Source organism: Mytilus trossulus, chromosome 7 (genome assembly GCF_036588685.1).
Source record: "Mytilus trossulus isolate FHL-02 chromosome 7, PNRI_Mtr1.1.1.hap1, whole genome shotgun sequence".
NCBI lineage: Eukaryota > Metazoa > Mollusca > Bivalvia > Mytilida > Mytilidae > Mytilus > Mytilus trossulus.
In genome coordinates this window covers 79,618,240-79,642,136 of record NC_086379.1, presented here as the reverse complement: position 1 = coordinate 79,642,136, position 23,897 = coordinate 79,618,240, and the positions used below count along the sequence as shown (strand labels likewise).

Sequence of the window (23,897 nt, the reverse complement as noted above, 5' to 3'; positions counted from 1 at the left end):
CAGGTGAATGTTCACTTGTGTGTAAGTGTTTGTACCGTGAATTAATACATTATATACATTCTTTCCCATCAAGTTTCAAAACTAGTTTTGAATCAATATTAACATTTTAATTATTGAAATGCACTTTAAAAAATATGTAATTTTACGTCAACAAAATTAGTTCTAATCAAAATCTGGAAAGAAATCATATATATAAACAAAACTCACCTTATTTCAGATTTAGAATTTTTGCATCCTTATACGTAATTTTAATCCCGACAATCACCAGGGAGTGAACGGTCTGGTTAATTTTACCACACCCGAATGGACGAAATCAGAGTTCTCCACTTCAATGAATACACTGAAAAGAAAACCTACATAACTTATCATAACATCATGCCTATTCTACGATGGGTAGATATACAAATTCTTATTCATATATTTTCTTTTTAAATTCCACCTACGGGATATCGACCAATGTTTACCTTTTCTCTTTTGGTTGCGTGAACATTAATTCAAAGGATTATGCATTAGACTTTTACTTAAAGAATGTGAAGTAATCTTCTACGGATTATGCTTGTTCAAGTTTAAGTTTTAATACACACAAAAAATAATCAGATTTTAAAATGATCTAATTTAGACTTTCTCTATATCATATAGATATAGTATTATCACCAAGGTGACATAATAGATATATCACTATTACGTGAAATTAAAAAGTGAACAAGCCAGGACAAACCATGCAACCGTTTATTCAATATACATATAGGTTTACACATCTTCGATTCTACAAATCAAGTAAAAAAGTCATTTTTTTTATTTAAAGATATTCAGCCAAACAATAGTGTTCCTCTACATGCGTACTACAGATCTGCAGTGGAAATCAATTACGAAGAAACTGCAGTGTAACAGAACAAAAAAAGGCTTATAACAATATATGCTGGGGAACAAAATTTGGCTAAAATCTAGAATTTTTTTTTAAAGCATAGCATGCCCTAGATTTGTAGAATTCAAATGCATTGTATGATTTAGAAAATTCATAACTTAACTGGATTTTGCCAACATCAAACAGCATGCATTGGCAAATATTATATATTTTAATGTTATATATGTGGCTTTGTAGTACACTTGTCATTTTTGGGACCCGATATAGCTTGCTGTTCGGTGGGAGCTCCGTCTTAAAGGCCGTATTTTGACCTGTAACGGTTTACTTTTTACAAATTGTGACTTTGACGAAGAGATGTACTACAAAGCCACACAGAAATCGTTCAGTGACTGTCTTTGAAGCTTAATTGTTGTTTAACGTTCACCATATATAAGCTTCAAATCTTTTCTCCATATATATGTAACCTACATATCCCCAAATTTCGTTACACATTTGTTCAAATATTGCTGATTTTTTATTGGTATGGGACACTAAAGTGCCTAATAATATTAAAACCGTTTCACAATAAAACTATGTACATGTCTCCTTCTTTACTTTCGTTGCAAGTTGAGTGAAAATGTCTTTTTCCATAGACATAATGCAAGAAATAAGATTATCATATATTTTTATACTTTATCTTATTATTATTTATCACCATGGTATTCTTGAGGAACGAACAAAATAATTTCAAATTTTCATTTGCTGTTTCTCTACCAAACAGTCAGCATTTGGGATCAACGGCATAGTTTAGCTTCCTCGTGGTCAGCATGGCGTGTAGTATAACACGTCTTCCCAGGCTTTCAAATATCCTTTAATTTGTCGGTCTAGAACAAAGCAGAATTAGTTAATAATGCATGCACACGGTTACGTTAAATATGCAGCATGAACTGTTTGCCGCTGAATATTCAATATACCAATCAATTTACACTCCACTGTAAATGCCTTACTGTATTTCTAGTGAATTATGGACTGCTTTTCCTGTACAAATATGGGACTGCCACAAATATTTGAATAAATGACGTCATTACCTGGGTCTGTTTAAATTTACCAAATACACGTTAACATTCAATATATTAATTTTCTAATGTGTTCACCACCATTGAATTTTATTGTAAATATCAATTATCATAAACTAAGATCGAATTTATTTACATTTAAATGATTGAAGAGTCTAGACATGCTGACTCAATATGACTTTTTATATGTGGACTTTTCACGTCTTATAATATAAAACAAAGAAGATGTGGTATGATTGCCAATGAGCCAACTCTCCATATGGGACCAATTGACATAGAAATTTACAACTATAGGTACCATACGGCCTTCAGCAACGAGTAAAGCCATGCCACATAGTTAGATATAAAAGTTCATGCAATGTTTAGTGGCAAACTCTGTGATCGATTCTTCAAGTTCCGAGTTAAATTAAAGCTTTGTTGACATGTTGATGATTCCTCTGTTTTAGATAACAAAGTTTGTTATCTTCATAAAAATAAGACCAACTTCATTCAAGCACAGTTAACCTTCAACAAGTTTGATAATTAGAGACCCATATGTGACCTTGGACTGTTTTGTACTCTTTTGTCGGATTGTAATATTTATAACATGTTTCCCGTTTATATTTTCAATTCTAAGGATTTGATTTGATGTTCTTTAAAAAGAAGCTATTTTGTGACTTAGATGCAATTGTTTTTACGATTCGATTTGTGATATAATAATGCTTATTATATTTTTTTCTTGTTTTGTTATTTTTTTGTACTTTTGATGGAATACTTTGTATTGCAGTTTAAAAAAATGACTATATAAAAAAGAAGATGTGGTATGATTGCCAATGAGATAACTATCCACAAAAGACCGAAATGACACAGACATTAACAACTATAGGTCACCGTACAGCCTTCAACAATGAGCAAAGTCCGTACCGCACAGTCAGCTATAAAAGGCCCCGATAAGACAATGTAAAACAATTCAAACGAGAAAACTAACGGCCTTATTTAGGTTAAAAAAATGAACGAAAAACAAATATGTAATACATAAACAAAAGACAACCACTGAATTTACAGGCTCCTGACTTGGGACAGGCACATACATAAATAATCTGGCGGGGTTAAACATATTAGCGGGATCCCAACACTCCCCCTAACCTGGGACAGTGGTATAACAGTACAACATAAGAACGAACTATAAAAATAAGTTGAAAAAGGCTTAACTCATCAGGTGGACAAAAATACAAGTGGACGTGGCCAGGTACTTATACATCCCGACACAAAAAGACACAATGAACAGATCTGAGAGTACTCGCAGTTATCTAACAGCATGTTTTCTCTTGGTCAGACTGTTTTTGAATATAAATACTTTCAAAAGTAGAAGATTAATTAATACTTAGCATCACTTTTAACGCCGGAATTTTTACATTTGATCAGATTAATTTTGCCAATTTCACTAAGAAGGAATTTTCCAACTCTTTACCCTGTGGAATACAGCTGCGGGTATGGAATAGTGTAAATTATACATATATTCGTCATACTGCTTGTAAATGCCCCCTTTTTAAGTAGCACAACTGATTATTAATTTAAATGGAAAATGTCATAATATTTACTAATTGGTGCACCAGATAAATATCAATGCAATAGGTGTGTGGTCTTTGTAAGTTGACTGCACATGATTTTTTTCTACATTGAATTATTTTTATTCGTCTCAAATATATATCAAAATGACGTTACGAAATCTGCACTAATTTGAAAAACCACACCAATGATTATAACAAAGATACGTTTGTCAAAATCGTTGGTGTAGTAATTCAAATTATGAATTAAAAGTGCAGGGTATACAGACAGGGTTACTCAGACGAATACCGTATCCTGTTAAGTTCTACATGTACAGAGACTATGTATTTTTCCATTTCAATGGATACCATTTCTGACAGACTTTTAGTATTTTAACTAACACAATATGTGATTCTAAGAGTTATAGAATATGAAATAAAATGCCGGCATATCCGGCAGTTTCTACTTTAAAGTAATAATTTTATAGTCTCAAATTACAAGATCGTTTAACGGGGCCTCGGTGGCCGAGTGGTCTAAGTAGTTACTACTGTAACCACTAGTCAGTCAACACTCACTGATGTAGTGAGTTCGAACCCCGCTCGTGCCGGTGCACTCGACTCCAATCTTAATCGAAGGTCGATGGTTTTCTCTGGGCACTTAGGCTTCCTCAACCAAACTGACAGGCACGAAATAGCCTAACAGCTTAAAAGTGGCAAAAAAAGCAGAACTTATCGATTATTTAAACCAAATTTTAATTTTGAGCCTTACTTATTGAAATTACCATATATTCAAAGATGTGTTTTAACAAGATTTAGAATTGGAGCTCACAAACTTGAAATAGAAAAAGGTCGTTATTTTAATATTAAGCTAGAAAATAGAATATGCAAACTCTGTAATGAGGAAATAGAAGATGAGATGCATTTTCTTTTAACATGTAAAACTCTGGATAATGTTAGAAATCCCTTTCTAAGCAAAATATATAGTAAAAATAAAAATATTTCAAAACTTGATAACAAATCTCTTTCTATTTGGCTAATGGGAAATGAAGATAAAAACATTTTGATAATAATTTGTCAGTTATTAGAGGTTTTAAATATAAACAGAAATACAATATTAAATTAGATTTCTCTATATAAAATTATGTATGATCAAATATGCATTTACATAAGTTATTTCTTTTACATTTGATAAATTATTAGTATATACTACGAGGTGTGCTGTCCAATAAAGGGACCAGAATAACAGACTATTGGTCATATTGTATTATATATGTTTATTATTTACAAATTGCCTACTTCATTTTCATTAATATTATATCAATCAACTAAATCAAAATCAATCATATTATGTACTTTGTTTAACCTATTTTGAATTTATTTTACATTATGTTTGAAAATTGTATTATAATTATTCTGCTCATTCTGGGCGCCGTGATTGGCAAATAAAATATTTGTTTGTTGTTTGTTTTTTTGGCAAAAAAAGCAAAGTCAAATCAAGATCTTTGGATCTTACTTCATACATTACTAATACATTTACCTAATATGGAACATCTGAACTCAAACTTATTCTATATTAATATTTTGTGAGGAGAAAAATACGCTTGCTAATGCTTACTCATTTCCGTTGAGTCACTCAAAGTTTTGTGAAAACTGCTTCGAATTTAATGATCAGTTTTATTATCTCAAAGAAATATGATATGTTTACGGGAAAACAACTGTCACATTTCCGGCTTGGTGACAGCATTTTCTCATCTAGAAATTGGTGGATCAAAACTAGTTTCATAGCTAGCTAAACCTTTCACTTGTAAGACAATCGCATTTAAACTCCATTACATTGACAACAATGTGTGAACAAAGAAAACAGACATATTGGTTAAAAATGTCAAAAATAGAGGTACAGGGGTCAACATTGTGCTATAATCATTATCACTATATAAAAATAAACAAACATGTCAACAAAGAAAAGCAAAACGGCATATAGACTGAAAGAACATTGGCATAAAAAAGAAAAGCAATACTACAAAGATTTACCATAGGACAATAACACTTAAGGAACGACTGTAATATTTTTTCTGTCTATGAAGAAATAACATAAAAAAAATGGTGCACACTGAATAACGCGCGTGGCGGGTTATTTAACAGTGTGCATCACATTTTTTATGTTTTTTCGAATAGACAGAAAAATATTACAGACTTTCTTATAATTTAATTCTAAATTCCATTTTAAACCGTAGAAAACCATGAAAAAACGTTGATTACGTCACGGTCACATGGCTAAATTATGTTTATGGGCTCATAACAAAATAACGTCAGCCAATCAAAAGACGCGTTACAGCTACAGTTAAATTATAACGTGATGTATAAGTACCGAGCCACGTCAAATACATAAAACCAAAAATAGAATAAACAGTTAACACTTTTAAAAATAAGAAGATAACCAACGTCAGTACCTACAATCTATACTTCAAGACCATCATATATTATATGTTAAGTTGATACGGCATATTTATCAACAAAGACTTGATATCTTCCGATATATAGATATATAAGCTAATTTGCATTCAAATTTGACGTAAAACTTTGCAATACACTAGTTTTGAATATATAAATGAAAATATAACTTTAACACGTTACCTTGTTAAATTGAAAGATTTTATGTTTGAATGTAATTCTGAAGATATTTGTATCTTAATTTTAAGCTGAGAGCTGTAAAACCCATGTATAATATGTCAGGCCGACGCTCAACAAATAGCTTGAAGTGTTAAATTTTACTGGGGTATAGAAATATGATTACACCAGGACTGCATCCGTTCATCCATTTACACTTATTAAGGAGTGTCCATCTGTTTGGACGGGATGTACGAATACGAAGCCACGTATGGTTTGATTGGGACGTTAATATTTGCCTCGTGAAAGAAACCATACAACTCTCTAGGGAGTAAGTCAATTGTTATTCAAAATTTTTGTTATTGTACTATACAGTATATTCTCATTTTTCATTAACAGTGTAAATTTCACAACTTTCCTCCTGTTCGACCATTATTTCTGACTTCGCGGAAGATTTTTAATTCGTTATTTATTTTCCTCCTCATTTAACGAACACTTTGTCTTTCGTTTTGATATGCCGTTTTTTATTTCCTTGTTTTAAGTTCAAACTGTTGACATCGGCATAATGAAGGGTGTTACTAAGGTGTGTTTTACCTTATAGTTTACAACATCATGAACATGCGGTCTAGATTATCTAAGGGCAAATTAAACACCATCACATTATGTGCAAGTAAAGTCTTTCTTGACCGTGTGTTGTTTGTTGTACATCTATTTTTTCAGAGGAGACATGCATGTAATGGTGGTTGGTGTGGTCTTGTGTATTGTCAAATATTTTTGGTAATTCCTGCGTTCCTTTTCATGTACCCTAGAGAAGAATAAACCTCAAACAAGTTACAAAATGACTAGACAATAACATAAAAGATGACTACATGCAAGATTCACCTCAGATTCAAAATCATGTTTTACGCAATCCTCTTATTTTTGAGATATTGAGTGAGACGTGGCACGGCACTTGTTTATCCCAAATTCATGTATTTGGTTTTGATGTTATATTTGTTATCCTCGTGGTATTTTGTCTGTTGCTTGGTCCGTTTCTGTGTGTGTTGCGTTTCGGTGTTGTGTCGTTGTTCTCATCTTATATTTAATGCGTTTCCCTCGGTTTTAGTTTGTTACCCCGATTTTGTTTTTTGTCCATGGATTTATGAGCTTTGAACAGCGGTATTCTACTGTTGCCTTTATTTACGTGCACCGTAAACATCATAAACATCTCTTGATGCATTTTACGTCAGTATATCGACAATTCACTATCCAATTAAATCAATTTGCAGTCTTGAAATTCAGGAAATAATTACGATTATCTGACATCAGCTCCCATTAATCTTTAAAGAGTGGCTCTTGTTGTTAACTTGTGGTTTGATAAGCTGTATATTTTATAAATGTAACAATTTTAAGTGGTGAGGCTTTAATAAAGTAGTTGTCTTGTCTTGTCTTTGGTCTTGTCTATAACCTGGAACAATTTAAAAAAAAACGACTTAATTAGAATCCTAGCATATCCCATCGCTATTTGTATGAATATTCCAAAGTAAGGTCCCTCTATCCTATGATAAAATTATTCGGGAACAATTTCAAGGTATACATAGTGTTAAATGTTTCTGATCAAGACATTAGACTATACAAACAATCACACAAAATATCATATGTTTTAAGAAAGAGCTGGCATTGGCGAACTATTGAACCATAGTTTCATTCATTTATATATGAAGCACCAACAATTAGTTATTAGTGGCTTTAAACTAGCAGTCAGAAAACTGCGAGTACTCTCAGATCTGTTACAAGTGTCTTTTTACCGGATGTACAAGTACCTGGCCACGTCCACTTGTATTTTTGTCCATCTAATGAGTTAAGCCTTTCTCAACTAATTTTTATAGTTCGTTCTTATGTTGTACTGTTATACCACCATCCCAGGTTAGGGGAAGGATTGTGATCCCGCTATGATGTTTAACCCCACCACATTATTTAAGTATGTGTCTGTCCTAAGTCAGGAGCCTGTAATTCAGTGGTTGTCGTTTGTTTATGTGTTACATATTTGTTTCTTGTTCATTTTTTTATATATAAATAAGGCCGTTATTTTTCCCGTTTGAATTGTTTTACCGTTGGCCTTTTATAGCTGACTATGCGGTATGGGCCTTGCTCATTGTTGAAGGCCGTACGGTGACCTATAGACTATAGTTGTTAATGTCTGTGTCATTTTGGTCTCTTGTGTACAGTTGTCTCATTGGCAATTATACCACATCATCTTTTTTTTAATCCTCTGAATAAACTACACAGGCCATTAGATATTTAAGATGGGTTTGGTTAAGTGAGTTGAACCAAAAATATTAATGGACAGACGTTGACATGTCGGGTTAGAAATTGTTTCAGCATGTTACGTAAAAATACGTATTTCGTGTGCATATAGACACAATGTTCTACAGGAAAGTGCAAGACTGAAAGTTTCCAAAGCCAAACATTAAAAACTTTTGAGAGCACAAACTTCAAAGGTTATAACGGTCGTTAAGTATCACATTTTTAGATGAATATTTGTTTTGCAAAGCTTCCTGGTTGAGATAATACAATGAAGTTGAATTCTTGAACAAAGCTTAAGTTTGTTTAAACTCTCTATCCCGGATCTAGAAGAACGCACCCGTAACAAAATAGGACTTCCTTGTTCTAAAATTGAAATACAAAAACAGAATATAGTCATTCTAGAACTGACATACTAAGACCTAAGACAGCTGAATTTAACTCTGATATATAAAAATGTTACAGATTCTAGTCACATGCGCTGCAATAGTTTCCATTGTATTTGCACAAGAACGTAAGTCGTTTGTGGTTTTATTTAATTTCTATTAACTTATGTATTGTTTAACATGAATTTAAGGTCGTTATTTTTCTTATTATACTTGATATATTTAAAAAAAATTTAGTATAGCAATTCCAAAACAATTGAAACTCATATCTTCATTTGCATTTTAATACAGAAGCGGCGAAAGAAAGTTTTCAACTATTAAGAAAGGAGTGTCAGCGGATAAGAGAATTTGTAGTTCGTGAGTTAAGGTTCCGTGTTGAAGGTCGTATACTTTGGAATATAATTGTGTACATTTTACTCATTGTGACTTGGATGGATAATTGTCTCATTGGTACTGATACCACATCTTATAAATAGTTATCAGTTCATTCCAGTTTGTATCGACAAACAAATGATTATTCTTATAATGAAAAAAACCCAATTGAGATGGGTTTGTGAGATTTGCAAGGCCTACATGTATAGTATTTTTTAATTATTATTGGCTGTACTAAAAAAATGGATGTTTGCCCCCAATATGAATTTGTGAAAAAAATGTTTTTTTCTGTTCCCCGTTGCACCGCGACTGTTGAGTTTGTGGGAAATTTCTTCCTTGTCTGTTACCGTTGAACGCGTTCATTTAGTTATATAGATACAACGGATAAGCGTTGACTCTTGGAAAAGAAAACCATGAGCCCCGAGGGTTTAATGTTGCTGTCGGTAACCATTAAAAAGAACCAACCACTGATAATAGACCAGCGTATTTTTGTTTATTTACAGCATGTAGTCCCATGGATCCTGGAGAATGGACACCAGTTCGTCCTGTATTGTATTTAAATATTTACGAAGCAAATCAAGAAGGTATTATATTTCAAAATTATAGTTTTGTGTTTATTAACTGAGGCATTAGCTACGATTTAGATAAAACAAAATAAAGTATAAATATGTTTTGTGTTTCAAATATTTATAAAAGTGAAATATTTAAATAATATTTAGTTATTTTAAGCAGATATTCATATATAAAAATAAGGAAATGTGATATGATTGTCAATATGACAACTATATGAAGTGGATGAAAACAATTTTTGGTTTGATTTTGTCAAAAGAAGCTAAAATCACTTTGATGTATTATAAAAGTAAATTTTTCAACCGCTTTTTGTTATTAGGTTTATACGTTTTAGTAGGTTATACATCAAATATGAGATCTAAAAAAAGTTAGGTCGAGTTGATGATTATGAGTATTCCATTCGTTTGATGTGCTTTGAGCTTTTAATTTTGTCATTTGATATATAGGACTTTCCGTGATGACTTTGCTTGGAGTTCGATATTTTTGTTATCCTACATTTTACATTAGCACATATAGTGTGTAAGTGTACTATCGTATTGCTTTCACTGGTCTGGTACATAGCTTGAACATAGTTTATATAGTAAGGCATACTCCAATACTCCATAATCCACTCCGAATCACAATATATATCTGTACTAGGATAATATGAACTTGCAATACTACTACTGTATGCGTTTATTTAGAGCTAGTGAAAAGTGATAACAAAAATATTTTCCGTATAATTGATAAAGATAATGAACACTACTGCAATTCACTATTTCGTATTAAATAATAATAAATTCAAAACATGTTTAAAAATATTTCCACGTGTTGTTCATACTATAGCTTCTGGTAACCCCAAGGATAACAAGATTCAATAAAATATCATCCCGGAGCTATTGGTGGTCAGATTTGTTCTCTTTGGTATGTTTATCCATTTACGATATGATTTTAATATTGATGTGGCAGTTAAGTGGTGTGAGCATCCTTGCATGACTGAAGGCCCGCCCTATTCGTTACCAGTTAACCTTTTCCAATTAAGAACAAAGTTGGTCTGACTCATCCTTTTTCGAGCGCATTTTCTACTTATTTGTGGTTTATTTCTGACGACCGACGCCTGTTACGAGGACTTAACAAAAAACCCGTTCGTATTAAATATCAATGTTGATGTTGATTTGTAACCATCGATACAAAAAAGCATGATCTATCGCGAAAGGAACTTAATTAGTTCAAATTTGAAAAAGTTTACAAAATATACGTATTCCATTTCTTGGTATCGGTTTTAGTTTGGATTAATATTATGTCCAGATGACGATACAAAGGTTTTAAAATGAAGAATTTCCATTGGCAATGGGTCTTTTTACCTGATCCTGAGGAAAATTTTGAAAAAGATTTTGAAATTGCGAATTAAAAACGATCGTCAGCTTGAACGTGTTTTTATCATATGATAATATTGGACACGCATGTTTAAATATAGGCAGTGCATTAAGTGGGTGCATTTTTTCTTGAAGTTAGTTAAAATTGTGCCAATTTGAAATCCAAAATTACCGACAAAGAAAAATAAAATTTAAAATTAAAATCCTATTTGAAGCTTAAACCCCAAGATATACACCATAATAAACATATACATACTAGAATTGATAAGATAAGATAATTTTATGGTTAAGATTTTGAGTATGTTTCAGTTAATTCACGGTAATAAGAGGTCTAAAACCCATAAAGTGTGACAATTTCTCAACACGTATCATTCTTCATAACTTTATTACGAACGAAATACAAAGTGCTGGCAAAAAGACCCTATATTTTCTTGGGAAGGGTATTACTACTGGATGGTAAAACCCAGCTGACCATAGTCTTTACTACAGTCGGTGTATACTAGTAAGCGCTTAAGGATACTCTGTCATAACCATGCATCTTTTCTCCTATTATAACCAAATATAATATTTTGACTACCTTTAACTATGCACATTAACAAATTCAGACAATAACAAGTCAAATTGTTTTAGGGCTTTTTTAAAAATTCCATGCGTTTGGTTTTCTGTAAGGTACAACACTTCTGAGGCACACTCATCATTTTCAAGAGACGTGGCTACTTTCTGCAGTATCTGTTTCGCTCACATGCTCAAACAGTTGTTGAAACATATCGGAATTTGAATTTCATAGAAACCGAATGATAAGACAAGACAATATTTTATTTAAGTCGGTGCGATCCTTAAACACATTTATAAATATTACAACTTCACATATAAAACAATTTCGCATTAAAGGATTCAATCAAAATATAAGTTAGTGCTATCTACTGAGAAGGTTTGGAAAAATAGATTTACTTTTTTGTTGATTTTAAGACCGAATAACCAACATAAACAATTTATCTGAAAGACAATGCATATGTATTTACATAATTTTGATTCTAATATGACGTGCTTCTTTCGCTTTGTGAACAAACCAATGCTCTAAATCCAATAAAATTTGTTTGCACATGCGTATATTGACTTCTTTGGAATAATTAATTTTATCAAAGTAACATGCACTTAATATATTTCCTTAAGTTAAACTTTAAACACCTTTAAACTCTTAAAAATGGTGCACATGGTGTTACTAATTCATTTATTATGACTGTAATGTGTTGCATTCCGATTTGACTTAGATACTACAACCGTTCATGCTGCCTGTTCAAACTCCTTCCTCTGAAAAATCACAGTGCGCTTCTTTACAAAAAATTAAAGGGAGGTTCATGGACGAGCCTCCACAAACGCTTTTACACGGACATAGAAATTACCTTAATTGTCCTATTCAGAATCGAAATAATTGATGCAAGCTATACTGTAGTGTAGTTTAAACATGAGTAGGCATTATATTCGTGTTATTTTAGCCCTCACTATCTCTCGGGCAAAAATAATCACGAATATAATGCCTAACCATGGTAAAACTACAATAAAGTATAGCTTGCATCAAATGTTTTTTAAGTTTAGTTTAGAGTGTCTGTCTGATCAATTTTTTTTTTTTGGCAAACATATCCGGCAAAATGTGTTAATTCCTTTCAAACTGCAGTTTTAAGCTATTTTAATACATTCATAATTTTGTGACATGTTCAGAAATATTTCACAATATTTAAAAACTTGAAAACAATGCGTTTAATAATTTCTTACGTCCGAAGCGCTTTTCTGGATATACCTTCTTCAGGATCGCTCAAAGTCAAACATTTGAAATCCAAAGATTATAAGTACCGAAACCGTTGAAGAGCTATATGTCAAAAATACATAAAATGATTACCCAAATTCATCTCTAGCCAACTTTGCCTGAGAGAGTTGAAAACTTAGTTTCTTAATCAGTAAAGTTTGTTAAATCATGTCAGTACCGAAGCACTGACTTCTGAGCTGATGATATCCTCGGGGACTGATAATCCACCAGCAGAGGTATCGACCCAGTGATGTGAAAAATTGAAAACAACACGTTTAATAGTTTCTTGCTTCCGAAGCGCTTTTCTAGATATACCTTCATCAGAAACGCTCAAAGCCAAACATTTGAAATCCGAAGATGTAAAAGAACCGAAATAGTTGACGAGCTATATGTCAAAAATACATAATATAATTAGCCAAAATCATCTAAAGCCAACCTTTTCTGATGGAGTTGAAACCTTAGTTTCTTAATCATTTCAAAATTTATAAACGGATAATTTTAGTAAAGTGTGTTAAATCATGTCAGTACCGAAGCACTGACTACTGAGGTGATGATACCCTCGGGGAATGATAGTCCACCGGCAGAGGTATCGACCCAGTGATGTAAAAATTGAAAACAACACGTTTAATAATTTCCTGCGTCCGAAGCTCCTTTCTGGATAAACCTTCACCAAGAACACTCAAAGCCAAGTACTTGAAATCCATTTAGTATAAAAATATTTAATGTGCACCCATGGAGCTGTGGTACTCTGAATTTTAGTAAAGAATTGTAAAGATAAATATTGGCCCTGGTTTGTACACAGTTATGCGAAATGGGTCTTATCTCTTTGAAATATGACCTACCAAATAGGGGTGCATCAAACATCACGACTTGTAAGTCTTATGTCACTGTGTTTGTCATAGTTAAACAGTTAAAGACTTGATCCTCCCAAAAATAAAACGATAACCTTCATAACATATATTGTACTTATGATTAATACTACTTGATTATGACCTTGCATTATTTATTCATTCAAAATAAAACCGGATTTAACTAACCTACCCGTTCATCACTGGATACTTGAAGGGATGACATATCAATGATATAAAACATTTAACCACAATGTATCCGTGACGATATCTGCTGTCTTAATAAACAGAAGGCCTATGAACTTTTTACCTTTTTATGTGTCCCTAACTTCAGGTCGAAATGTCTTACATCGAAACTACCGGTTTTATACAACTATTTAAATACAGGTTAAAATCATATATGTTTACAACTGCACGTGTCAGTATGACCGGCAGATTGTAAGTCAACAACGCCTAAAACTATTTCACCTAAGTGTATTTAGATTTTAATTTCTATTTGGATTATTTACTATTTGCTCTTTACTATGTTCACCGAGTGTTCTATAATTGCATTAAATGGACTGATATTAAAATATTTTAAAATTAGATAAAGTTTATATTTTGTCCCAACTGAGTGCATTCATTTGCATGTGTGCAATGAATAGTTATGTAATATATAATCAAAGTTCGTATAGAGAGACTGACACTCTTTCAGAAATCTTGGCGACATCTCATCATTATATAAGAGTTAATCAAATTTGTTAATAAATGTTTCATATTACCAAACATTTCACAAATATTTCCCATTCTAAAGTGTCGGTTTTTCTTTAAATTACAACAGCTAATCAATTATTTTTGAATAATTTCAAAACTCGTCTTTTTGTCGTTTACCATGAGGACAATAGATTGATTTCAATGTCAACCATTTTTTCACGATCTTCCATACTGACTTGATTCTCTGCCTTTGAATTAAACACGATAGCGTAAAAAAATATGACATATTTCGCTTTTTAATCAACTTGTTTTATTTGTTACTTTTATTGCATTATTTACATTTTTAGTATTTTCTGTCAGCACATAAAAAATTTTGATGGATATAACCAATTTATTTTCAGAATTACTTCTATACCCTAACGATCCTATGTATCAGTCTGAAATAAGACTAAATGGCGTTCTAGATAAAAATTCACCCAATGGAATTGTCTTAGAGCCACAAACAGACTATCTGATGATTAATCCAGCAGAAAAATTCAAATTCGAAAGTGTGTCGGGGCATAGTATTATCCGTCTAGTCCAACCTTTAGACAGGGATGTAAGTTGTCGATGACTTATACATAATAAATTGTTATTATTATTCTTGAAAAACAAAACGAGCTATGAAAGGGACAATATGATACCAGAGTTTCAGAAATATCATGTACGATTTGGACTTCAGTTACCTATAATTTTGAAACAATATTCGCCATTATGCACAGTTCTATGAACCTAATTTAATTACTAAAAAAAAGAGGAGCAAAAGATACCCGAAATACATGCAAACTCCAAACTCACAAGTTGAAAAAAACTAATAATACCTTGACAAAAATAGATAAAAAAAAACACTAAAACAAAAACAACACAAACAACAGCACAAAAAACACAACATAGAAAACTCAACGCTAAGAAACATGAACCCCATTAAAACCAATTGGGATCTAATGTGCTCCGGAAGGGTAAAATATTGAAAACAACACGTTATTAATTTATGGCGTCCGAAGCGCTTTTCTGGATTTACCTTTCATCCAGAAACGCTCTAAGCCAAACATTTGAAATCCGAAGATGTATAAGTACCGAATAAAGGCAACAGTGTTCAAACTCACAAATTCATGGACAAAAAACAAAATCAGGGCAACAAACCAAAACCGAGGGAAACGCTTCAAACATAAGAGGACAACAACGACACAACACTAAAATGTAACACACACAGAAACGAACCAAGCATTAGACAAAATCCCACGAGAATAACAAATATAACATCAAAACCAAATAGATGAATTTGGGATAGACAAGTACCGTGACACGTCTTATCGCAATGTGAATTTACACTAAAAAATAAGAGAAAACAAACGACGCAACGTTAAAATGTAAATAAAGGCAACAGAAGTATACCGCTGTTTAAAACTCATAAATCCATGGACAAAAAACAAAATCGGGGTAACGAACTAAAACCGAGGGAAACGCATTAAATATAAGAGGAGAACAACGACACAACACTGAAATGTAACACACACAGAAACGGACCAAGCATAAGACAAAATCAAACGAGAATAACAAATATAACATCAAAACTAAATACATGAATTTGGGATAGACAAGTACCGTGACACGTCTTATCGCAATGTGAATTTACACTAAAAAATAAGAGAAAACAAACGAAACAACGTTCAAATGTACCACACAGAAACGAACAATAATATAACAATGGCCATATTCCCGACTTGGTACAAGACATTTTTAAAGGCAAAAATGGTGGGTTGTACCTGCTTTTGAAACCGTTGAAGAGCTATATGTCAAAAATAAATAGCCAAATTCATCTTAAGCAAAACTTGCCTGAGAGAGTTCCTCACATGTGGCACATGCACATTTACCATTAAGATGGTTGATTACATGCAAAAATGAACATAGAAAAGTTAATTACAGTTAGCTAAACAATACAATCATTTATCAATCATAGTTGAAAAGTGATGCTGAATCGTAATTTTCTATGTTTATTTCGTCGTATGTAGTATGTTTTCGTTTGTTTTATGTTTTTCATCGAAATAAACTTGTCGGACGAGCTAAGTACTACTAAAAGACGGACCGCTAGATACCACTGAAACGTTTACATGGTCAAGTCGATTTATTTAATTGAATTGTTAATCCACAATATAGTCCAGGTACAATGTACATTAAATACTCCATTTAAATTCAGTTTTAATGTTTCACTTTTTGTCATTCAGGGACAATGATATATTAAATTCACCTGATATTTATCTCATCTTTTTATTCAGGGTCCCACTGAAAGTGTAGATGATGATATCAGTGTTATCACGTTCACCTTGAAGTGTTCACCAGCCAACAACCTCTCAGTAGAAGTAAGACAATACTGTTATAAAGTATAATATCACTAGTTTTACAGTAAATGTAAAAAAAAAAAAGGTCAAGGAGAGGCCATTATTTTCTATAACTAAAAAGTAAAATAAAAATAATACCGATCTCCGAGGAAAATTCAAGACGGAAAGTCCATAATCAAATTGCAAAATATAAAGCTCAGGCACACCAAACGAATGGACAACTGTCATATTCCTGACTTGGAACTTAAAAGATACACCGTGAAATACACCTCGTCAATTTCATTCTTACGTTTTCTAATTTCTTATACAACCGGAATCGAAAGAAAGGCACGTACATAATAATATAAAAAACACGTTACAGATTGACTAATTTCCTTGTTTGATTCTAGACTTGAGTTAATAAGATTTGTATATAACATCAATAGTGATAGTATAATGAAAAAGAAAAGATATGATGAAATTATATCAAAACCTTGCTTCATTTTATATCATTCTGTGACAGAAAGTAAAAACAGGAAACAATGTACAATTCCGGGATCCTTGTTATGATATAGACCAAAAACTCATGCATTGTCTTTTGTCACATAAACTCCAAATTTACCACATCAGACTTCATTGACAATAAAACAGAAAACAATAAAAGATCTGCAATGTATACCTATATTTGTGCATGCCAATCAACTTATATCATTCTAAATTCATAATTTATATTAAACAGATCTTTTATGATGTCAGTATTATGATTGTGGACAAGAACGACAATCCACCTATGTTTTCTAATGCGCCATATGAAACTACTATAAATGAGGTAAGGAACAGTTTCATTGTTATATCATATATTATATATGTTCTAAGTTATTATACAACTTTAGCTTTTAGAGTTTGAATGAAGGTAAACAAAAACCGGTTCGAGTACGTAAATTATTCAATAAAATCGACTTTTGATTTCGTTAGACCTGGGAACAGTATTTCTAACTATATGTCTAAATATATTTCCTGGTAATACTGATAATATGTTTTATTCAGTGAAAAGACTCGTACAAGAAAGTGTAAGATTAAAACACAACACATAAATCATTATCGTAACTAATTACGGTAAAAGTAGATGACCGATGTTCAAATATTGCTGGAAATTTTATAAACAAGAGGTTTATCGAAGATAAGTCTCTTTGATCAATGCGTTGGAGAATATATTATGTTTTCAAGTGCACTGTGAATTTCAAAAAAAGTTGTTTCTTGGGACTTCTTTTCATCACAAATACAACAAAATTAGTGTATAATGATAACACAAGATATATATAATTACTTAACGTTTTAAACGTTTACATTTTTTAACAGCTTACACCAGTTGGTACGCAATTACTAACAGTTACTGCCGTTGATAAAGACTCGAATTTAGATGGTAACATTACATATAGTATTATGAGGAATTCGGGCATTGTGGTAAGTCTCAATAGTACAATAGTGAATAACATTTTTTAACTGAAAGGAACTGATAATCCAACACTATCTCGATGTGTATTCAACTTTACAAAACTCAGTGAGAGGAGATAAATCAGACTTTTGAGTTTAATGATCACAGAAAGATGGAATACTTTGCAATTAAGTCTAAACAAGAAAGTAATAAAATAATTTATTACAAATGAAAAGTAAAAATCACAAAAATACTGAACACCGAGGAAAATTCAAAACGGAAAGTCCCCAATAATATGGCAAAATCAAAAGCTCAAACACATCAAACGAATGCAAAACAACTGTTTTATTCCTGACTTGGTACAGGTATTTTGTTATGTAGAAAATGGTGGATTTTACCTGTTTTTGTAGCTAACTAAACCTCACACTTGTATGACAATCTCATCGAATCCATCATATTGACATAGATGTGTGAACAAAACAAACAGACATTATAGGTAAAAATGTCAAAAATACAGCAATCAACATTGTGTTATAATAAATAAAAAAAACCCATACAAATATGAAACAAAGAATAACTATACTATCATCAGCTGATATTGGTTCTTAATAATCAGACACATATGTTTTCACAGTGCCACTCTGAAGTCCAAATTATGATACTACCAAATATTTTTAACCAACAACTTCATTACTATTGCAATCGTAAACATTAATTAGAGGTCTTTATATTTGTTATTGAGTATAATTTGACAGAAAGATGGGTGAATGATGTACATTAAAATTCAAATGAGCTTTCATTTCCATGATCATCTATTTTTTTTAACAGAATGATGGAGGAGATCTGTTTGATATTGACGCACTCCAGGGCATCCTCACTGTTAGAGAAAATTTAGATTATGAAAGTTTAGGGAATGGACACAAGTATTATGTAATTCGTGTTGTTGTCATGGTAGGTGTAAGGATCATATACTTTTCTTGACATTAAAAAAGAGGGACGAAAGAACCAAAGGGACAGTCAAACTCATAGATTGAGAATCAACTGACAACGCCATGACTAAAATAAAAACACAAACGGACAAATAATAGTACAGAAAACACAAAATAGAAAACTAAAGACTAAGCAACACGAACCCCACAAAAAACTGGGGGTGGTCTCGGGTGCTGCAATCGATTTGAAAAAAATATAGTCGGGTTAAATCTTGAGTACTACATGAAGGATCAAACGCTAACTCTGTATATCCTTATTTTATGTCCTTGCTTATTTTATTTCATTTATCGACATTTTGAAATAATCATTTCACAACTAAAGCAGTATTGAAAGGAAATCATCTTGAAATGAGCAAGCATCAATTTGATTCAACGAAACGTTTGTTGATGTTATTCGTTCATTATAGGTAACTATAATAGTAGCATTATATATAATCTCATTTGAAATCATGTATTACAGGACGGTGGACCAAATGCAAAGCGATCAGCATACACTGATATAAAAATACATGTAACAGACGGAAACGATAATAGACCCTCTTACATGTATACTGGTTGTCTGCAGCATAAAATGACCTGTGTGTCGCCAAAATATACAATAGATGTAACTGCAATTACTATGGTAAGAGTTGATTGATGATATATTCAATATAGAATATAAAAACCGACGATTACTAGTAAAGAAGACAAGTTATTATTATCTGCTACAAGACTTGACTTGAAGTAATATGAAATAGACCATGCATTATGTTTGAAGTATCCGTTAAAGCAAACTTAATGCTTAACAACTAGCGCGTGAAGGATTCTGTCATACAAGTGAGAGGTTTAGCTAGGTATAGAACTAAGTTAAATACACCATTTTCTACATTTTCGTCGGAATTCGGTATTTTTGTGATTTTACTTTTTTTCTATTTCGAGATTTACTTCCTTCAAAATGAAAAAAAAGAACAGATAAACTCGGTGCGTCATATTCGGTTATTTAGATTAACCTTCGAACGATTTTATGACCACTCAAAACAAAATACAATAACACACAGAGAAGTCAGCTAATTACATATGCAGACCAAACCTTTTTCTTGTATACGTATATCAAAGATGTTATGTGTAACTGTTTCTCGATTATTATTTCAAGAAATACTTAAATATATTTTTTTTAGAATCAAGAAATTCAATTCCATGGTTTTCCTGACGTAACCGGAAATGCCATTAAAATATTGGCCAAAGATATGGATGGAATTCCAAGTGACGTAACATTTTCAGTGGCGACAAGTAAGTTTATTTCAAATATCACTCTTCTTATAAATGCGCATTCAATTGCCGTTTATTTGAAAATTAAGGCAAATGTGAATAATTAAACAAATTATGTATAATTGCAAATGGATGGTGTGGTTTGGTTTGTTTTATTTCTTCAAAATAATGGGAATGATTTATTTAAATATCGCTAAAGGTAAAAAAAAAAAAGATTCTAAATTTGTCATCAGAGGATGTAAGAAAAGGTAAATTAAAAATTATATCGGTACGGATTACGGAAGCATTGACTATATAGTTGATGATACAATCGTGGACTTAAAGCCCACAAGTAGGTGACACCGTGTATCGATCAAGTGCTGTATTTGGAAAAAAACACTTTATAAGTATGGTTTATCCGAAGCGCAAATACAATGAAGACACCCCCATATAGCAGCAAGGCATATCCTTATCTACATGAACTAATAAAAGCTGATCACATTAAGGTTTTATATAAACAATAACTGAGTTTTATTTCACTTTTTTATTTTTGTGTCAATATTTCTTATTTAGCGTATCCATCTGGATATGATAGCTACTTTTCTGTGGAGACGAAGAAAATGGGAAACTACTTCCAAGCTATTGTGAAACAGGTCAAAAGTGTGGAACTTCCTCGAGAATTTGTGATATTGCTGAAGGTGAGAGATTCAAAATACTTTGAAATACTTATTTTGGACTGTTACAGTAACTTATTTCAATGGTACGTAAAATTTTCCGACGTTAGGCAATATATCTTCTTTATCTATGTAGTATCAATAAATGAATGATAAATTATCTAACATTATTTCTGGTGATTCAATTTATATATTGTCAAATAAATATTAAATGGCTCCCCCCTCGAAATAAACCAAAAGAATTGGCGGACTCGTATCAAATTTAGAAATCACACTATCCTCCTACCATCAATACGGAAATTTAGCTCTGAAGAAAAAAAGCATAGAGCTGTATCCGTTTTAGGTTATTTCTACAACCGTTTCTTTTTATTCTTTTGAATAGGCAGAAGAACTTTCTGCAGAGAAATGGTTTGCAGTAGCAGAGATATCCTTCGTCACACATATGAAAGAAAACAATTTCCAAACTACAGTTTCGCCTCAGATGGTAATTCCTACATTTAACATAAACCCGTCGTCGTTATTTTTAATTGAAACTATACGAGCGTATTTAATAACAAAGCTATATAAAAGCTTAGCGGGTTAAACAAAATCAAAGTAAAATTGAATATCGTCGTATATTTTTCTGTACTTTTATTTCCTATCCCAAATGTCTATTTCAAGTTAAAATTTACTAGTATATGTTTTAAAAGATGAACTGTTGAATAAAATGACAATTTCACCAAATGTTTACATAAATCGAAAAAAGACATACTTGGACATTGCCATGATAAAACATTATTTAAATGTAGACCTTTTATCTGAAGTTGATTTTTTTATGATGTTAGTTTAATACAACTGAGAGGTTTAAATAGCTGTAAAACCAAGTTTAATCCACCATTTTCTACATAATGCCTGTAAATAGTCCGGAATATGACAGTTGATATCCATTCGTTTGATGTGATGTGCTTGAGTTTTTGATTTTGCCATTTGATTAAGAATTTCCGTTTTGAATGTTTCTCAGAGATCAGTATTTTTGTAATTTAACTTTTTAATAAGTATTTATTATTGAAAATTATCACAATATGGTAGTACATTTTTACATAGTAGACAACTATATGGTATTCGGGAACACGTTTGGAAGAAACTTTTATGTATCCGTCCTCTGTTGTTGATGTTATACCTGCTTCTCTTTTCTTATTTATATATCGCCTTACATTATTTTATTTAGAGTACTGCTGCACAAACTGGAGAGAAAACAACAAATGGCCAGACAACAGATGAATTTTCGCAGACTACTGTTGCACTTATCGTCGTCATTGCTGTGACCTTGACTTTAGTCTTGTGTTTATCTATAGCAATGGCTTGTTTTGTATCGAGAAGACGTCAATATTCATCAGACAAAGTACCTCTTTCATCGGTAGTTTACTTCAAATTTTTTAAATGATCAGACAAATTCTCTGTTGTCCAAAACTCAACCACATTTAAAGACATTCGTCTAAATGAGCATCATCAAAAAGAAAAATTGAGATGAGAAAGTATATTACCAAAACACAAGTCTATAAGTTTTAAAAAAACATATGATTATTGATTTTTCCGGGCACTTCGGCTTCCTCCACAAATAAAAACTGGCCGCAACGAAATAGACTAAATGAGGTGCTTAATACTGGCGTAAAAACACCAAAAATCAAAAAAATCAAATCTTTAATTCAGTGTGAAAATTGACCGTCAAGTTGATAGTTTTAGTTTTTTCTTATATATGTTATGATATAAACTGTCAGAAATTATTAACTTTGATTAATTTTTCTCAATGACAGGTAAATGGTGCCCATGAGAACAGAGGATACTCAGCACAACTATGAAATACTCCATCATAGAAGTTTAAGAGAAGCTATACATCAATCTGCATTTTACTTCATTGATTTTTTTTAATTTAGAGAAGCGACTTCATTGTTTATTTTAACATATTTTATAGAAATAAGATAATATATTATAATAGACCTCCTCAAATATGAAAAGTGTTCATGCAAAACATTTGAAATTATTGGTTATTTTGAAGATTGGAACATGTGCAATCCCCTGTTAATGTTGCAATGCGTTAATTATGCAGTTTTGCATCCTATAGTTCATAGACAGTTGTAATAATATTTGTGTTTGACAGCATACCCCTTGTATTTGAAATGACCAATAAGCCTTTGGAATACTGACGACTTTCGGGTATGGCTTCTTAAGTCACAATTGTAAAAGAGCTTGAAAATGGTAGGGAAATGAAAAAAATCGAAAACTCATATTTGATCCAACCCGATCTGTGACTATTTAGCTATCGGAATATTGGCGACTTTCATGTTTGGTGACTTAATCAATGAACATAAATCGGGATAGTTTGCAGGTTCTTATTTTCTAGTTCTCTTACAAACCCGACACCGTTCTCGTTGCCTTATGGTTATATTTAGAGGTGTCAAATAAGGCAAAGGGAAACGAATGTGACGCGGTTTATACAATCATTTTTGAACCACCTATACCTGAATATTTAAAGGTATTTTTGTGCATTTCTGCATTAAAACTGTATATATGTAAACTAAGTATGCTAAACATTAAGTAAATTCATATTGTTATAATTGTCAAATATCATGCTATCAATTATTTATAATTTACCAGTTTTTGACAGTTGGTGTAATTATTACATACGTTCCATTATGATTTAGCTACTTTTATTACCAGGTCTTTCACAGTTTTGCATTGTTACTCGTCTCAAATAACATCGTTTTTATACATTAAGAATTTTGAAATAATATTATTTTTGTAATATCATCGTCAGATTTTTACATTAAAAAGGAAGCATGCAGGTGCTTTGCTTTCTTATTCAATTATTCTA

At 31.8% G+C, this 23,897-nt stretch overlaps 1 protein-coding gene across 1 annotated transcript; it reads left to right on the top strand.

Moving 5' to 3' along the window:
• The first annotated feature begins 250 nt into the window (after positions 1-250).
• On the top strand, positions 251-23,897 carry LOC134725929 (cadherin-99C-like). Its single transcript, XM_063590224.1, has 13 exons — positions 251-393; positions 9,598-9,678; positions 14,766-14,962; positions 16,680-16,763; positions 17,461-17,550; positions 18,081-18,185; positions 18,985-19,107; positions 19,606-19,767; positions 20,303-20,414; positions 20,946-21,070; positions 21,429-21,530; positions 22,254-22,442; positions 22,840-23,897. Exons 1-13 carry the CDS (start codon positions 390-392, stop codon positions 22,882-22,884), a joined length of 1,419 nt encoding a protein of 472 aa, XP_063446294.1. The 5' UTR covers positions 251-389; the 3' UTR covers positions 22,885-23,897.

Bases quoted from the DNA above. Each gene is read 5' to 3' on its own strand.
- LOC134725929 (XM_063590224.1), top strand. The intron at 9,679-14,765 runs GTATTATATTTC...ATTTATTTTCAG, and splicing joins TTACGAAGCAAATCAAGAAG to AATTACTTCTATACCCTAAC. The intron at 17,551-18,080 runs GTAAGGAACAGT...ATTTTTTAACAG, and splicing joins ATGAAACTACTATAAATGAG to CTTACACCAGTTGGTACGCA.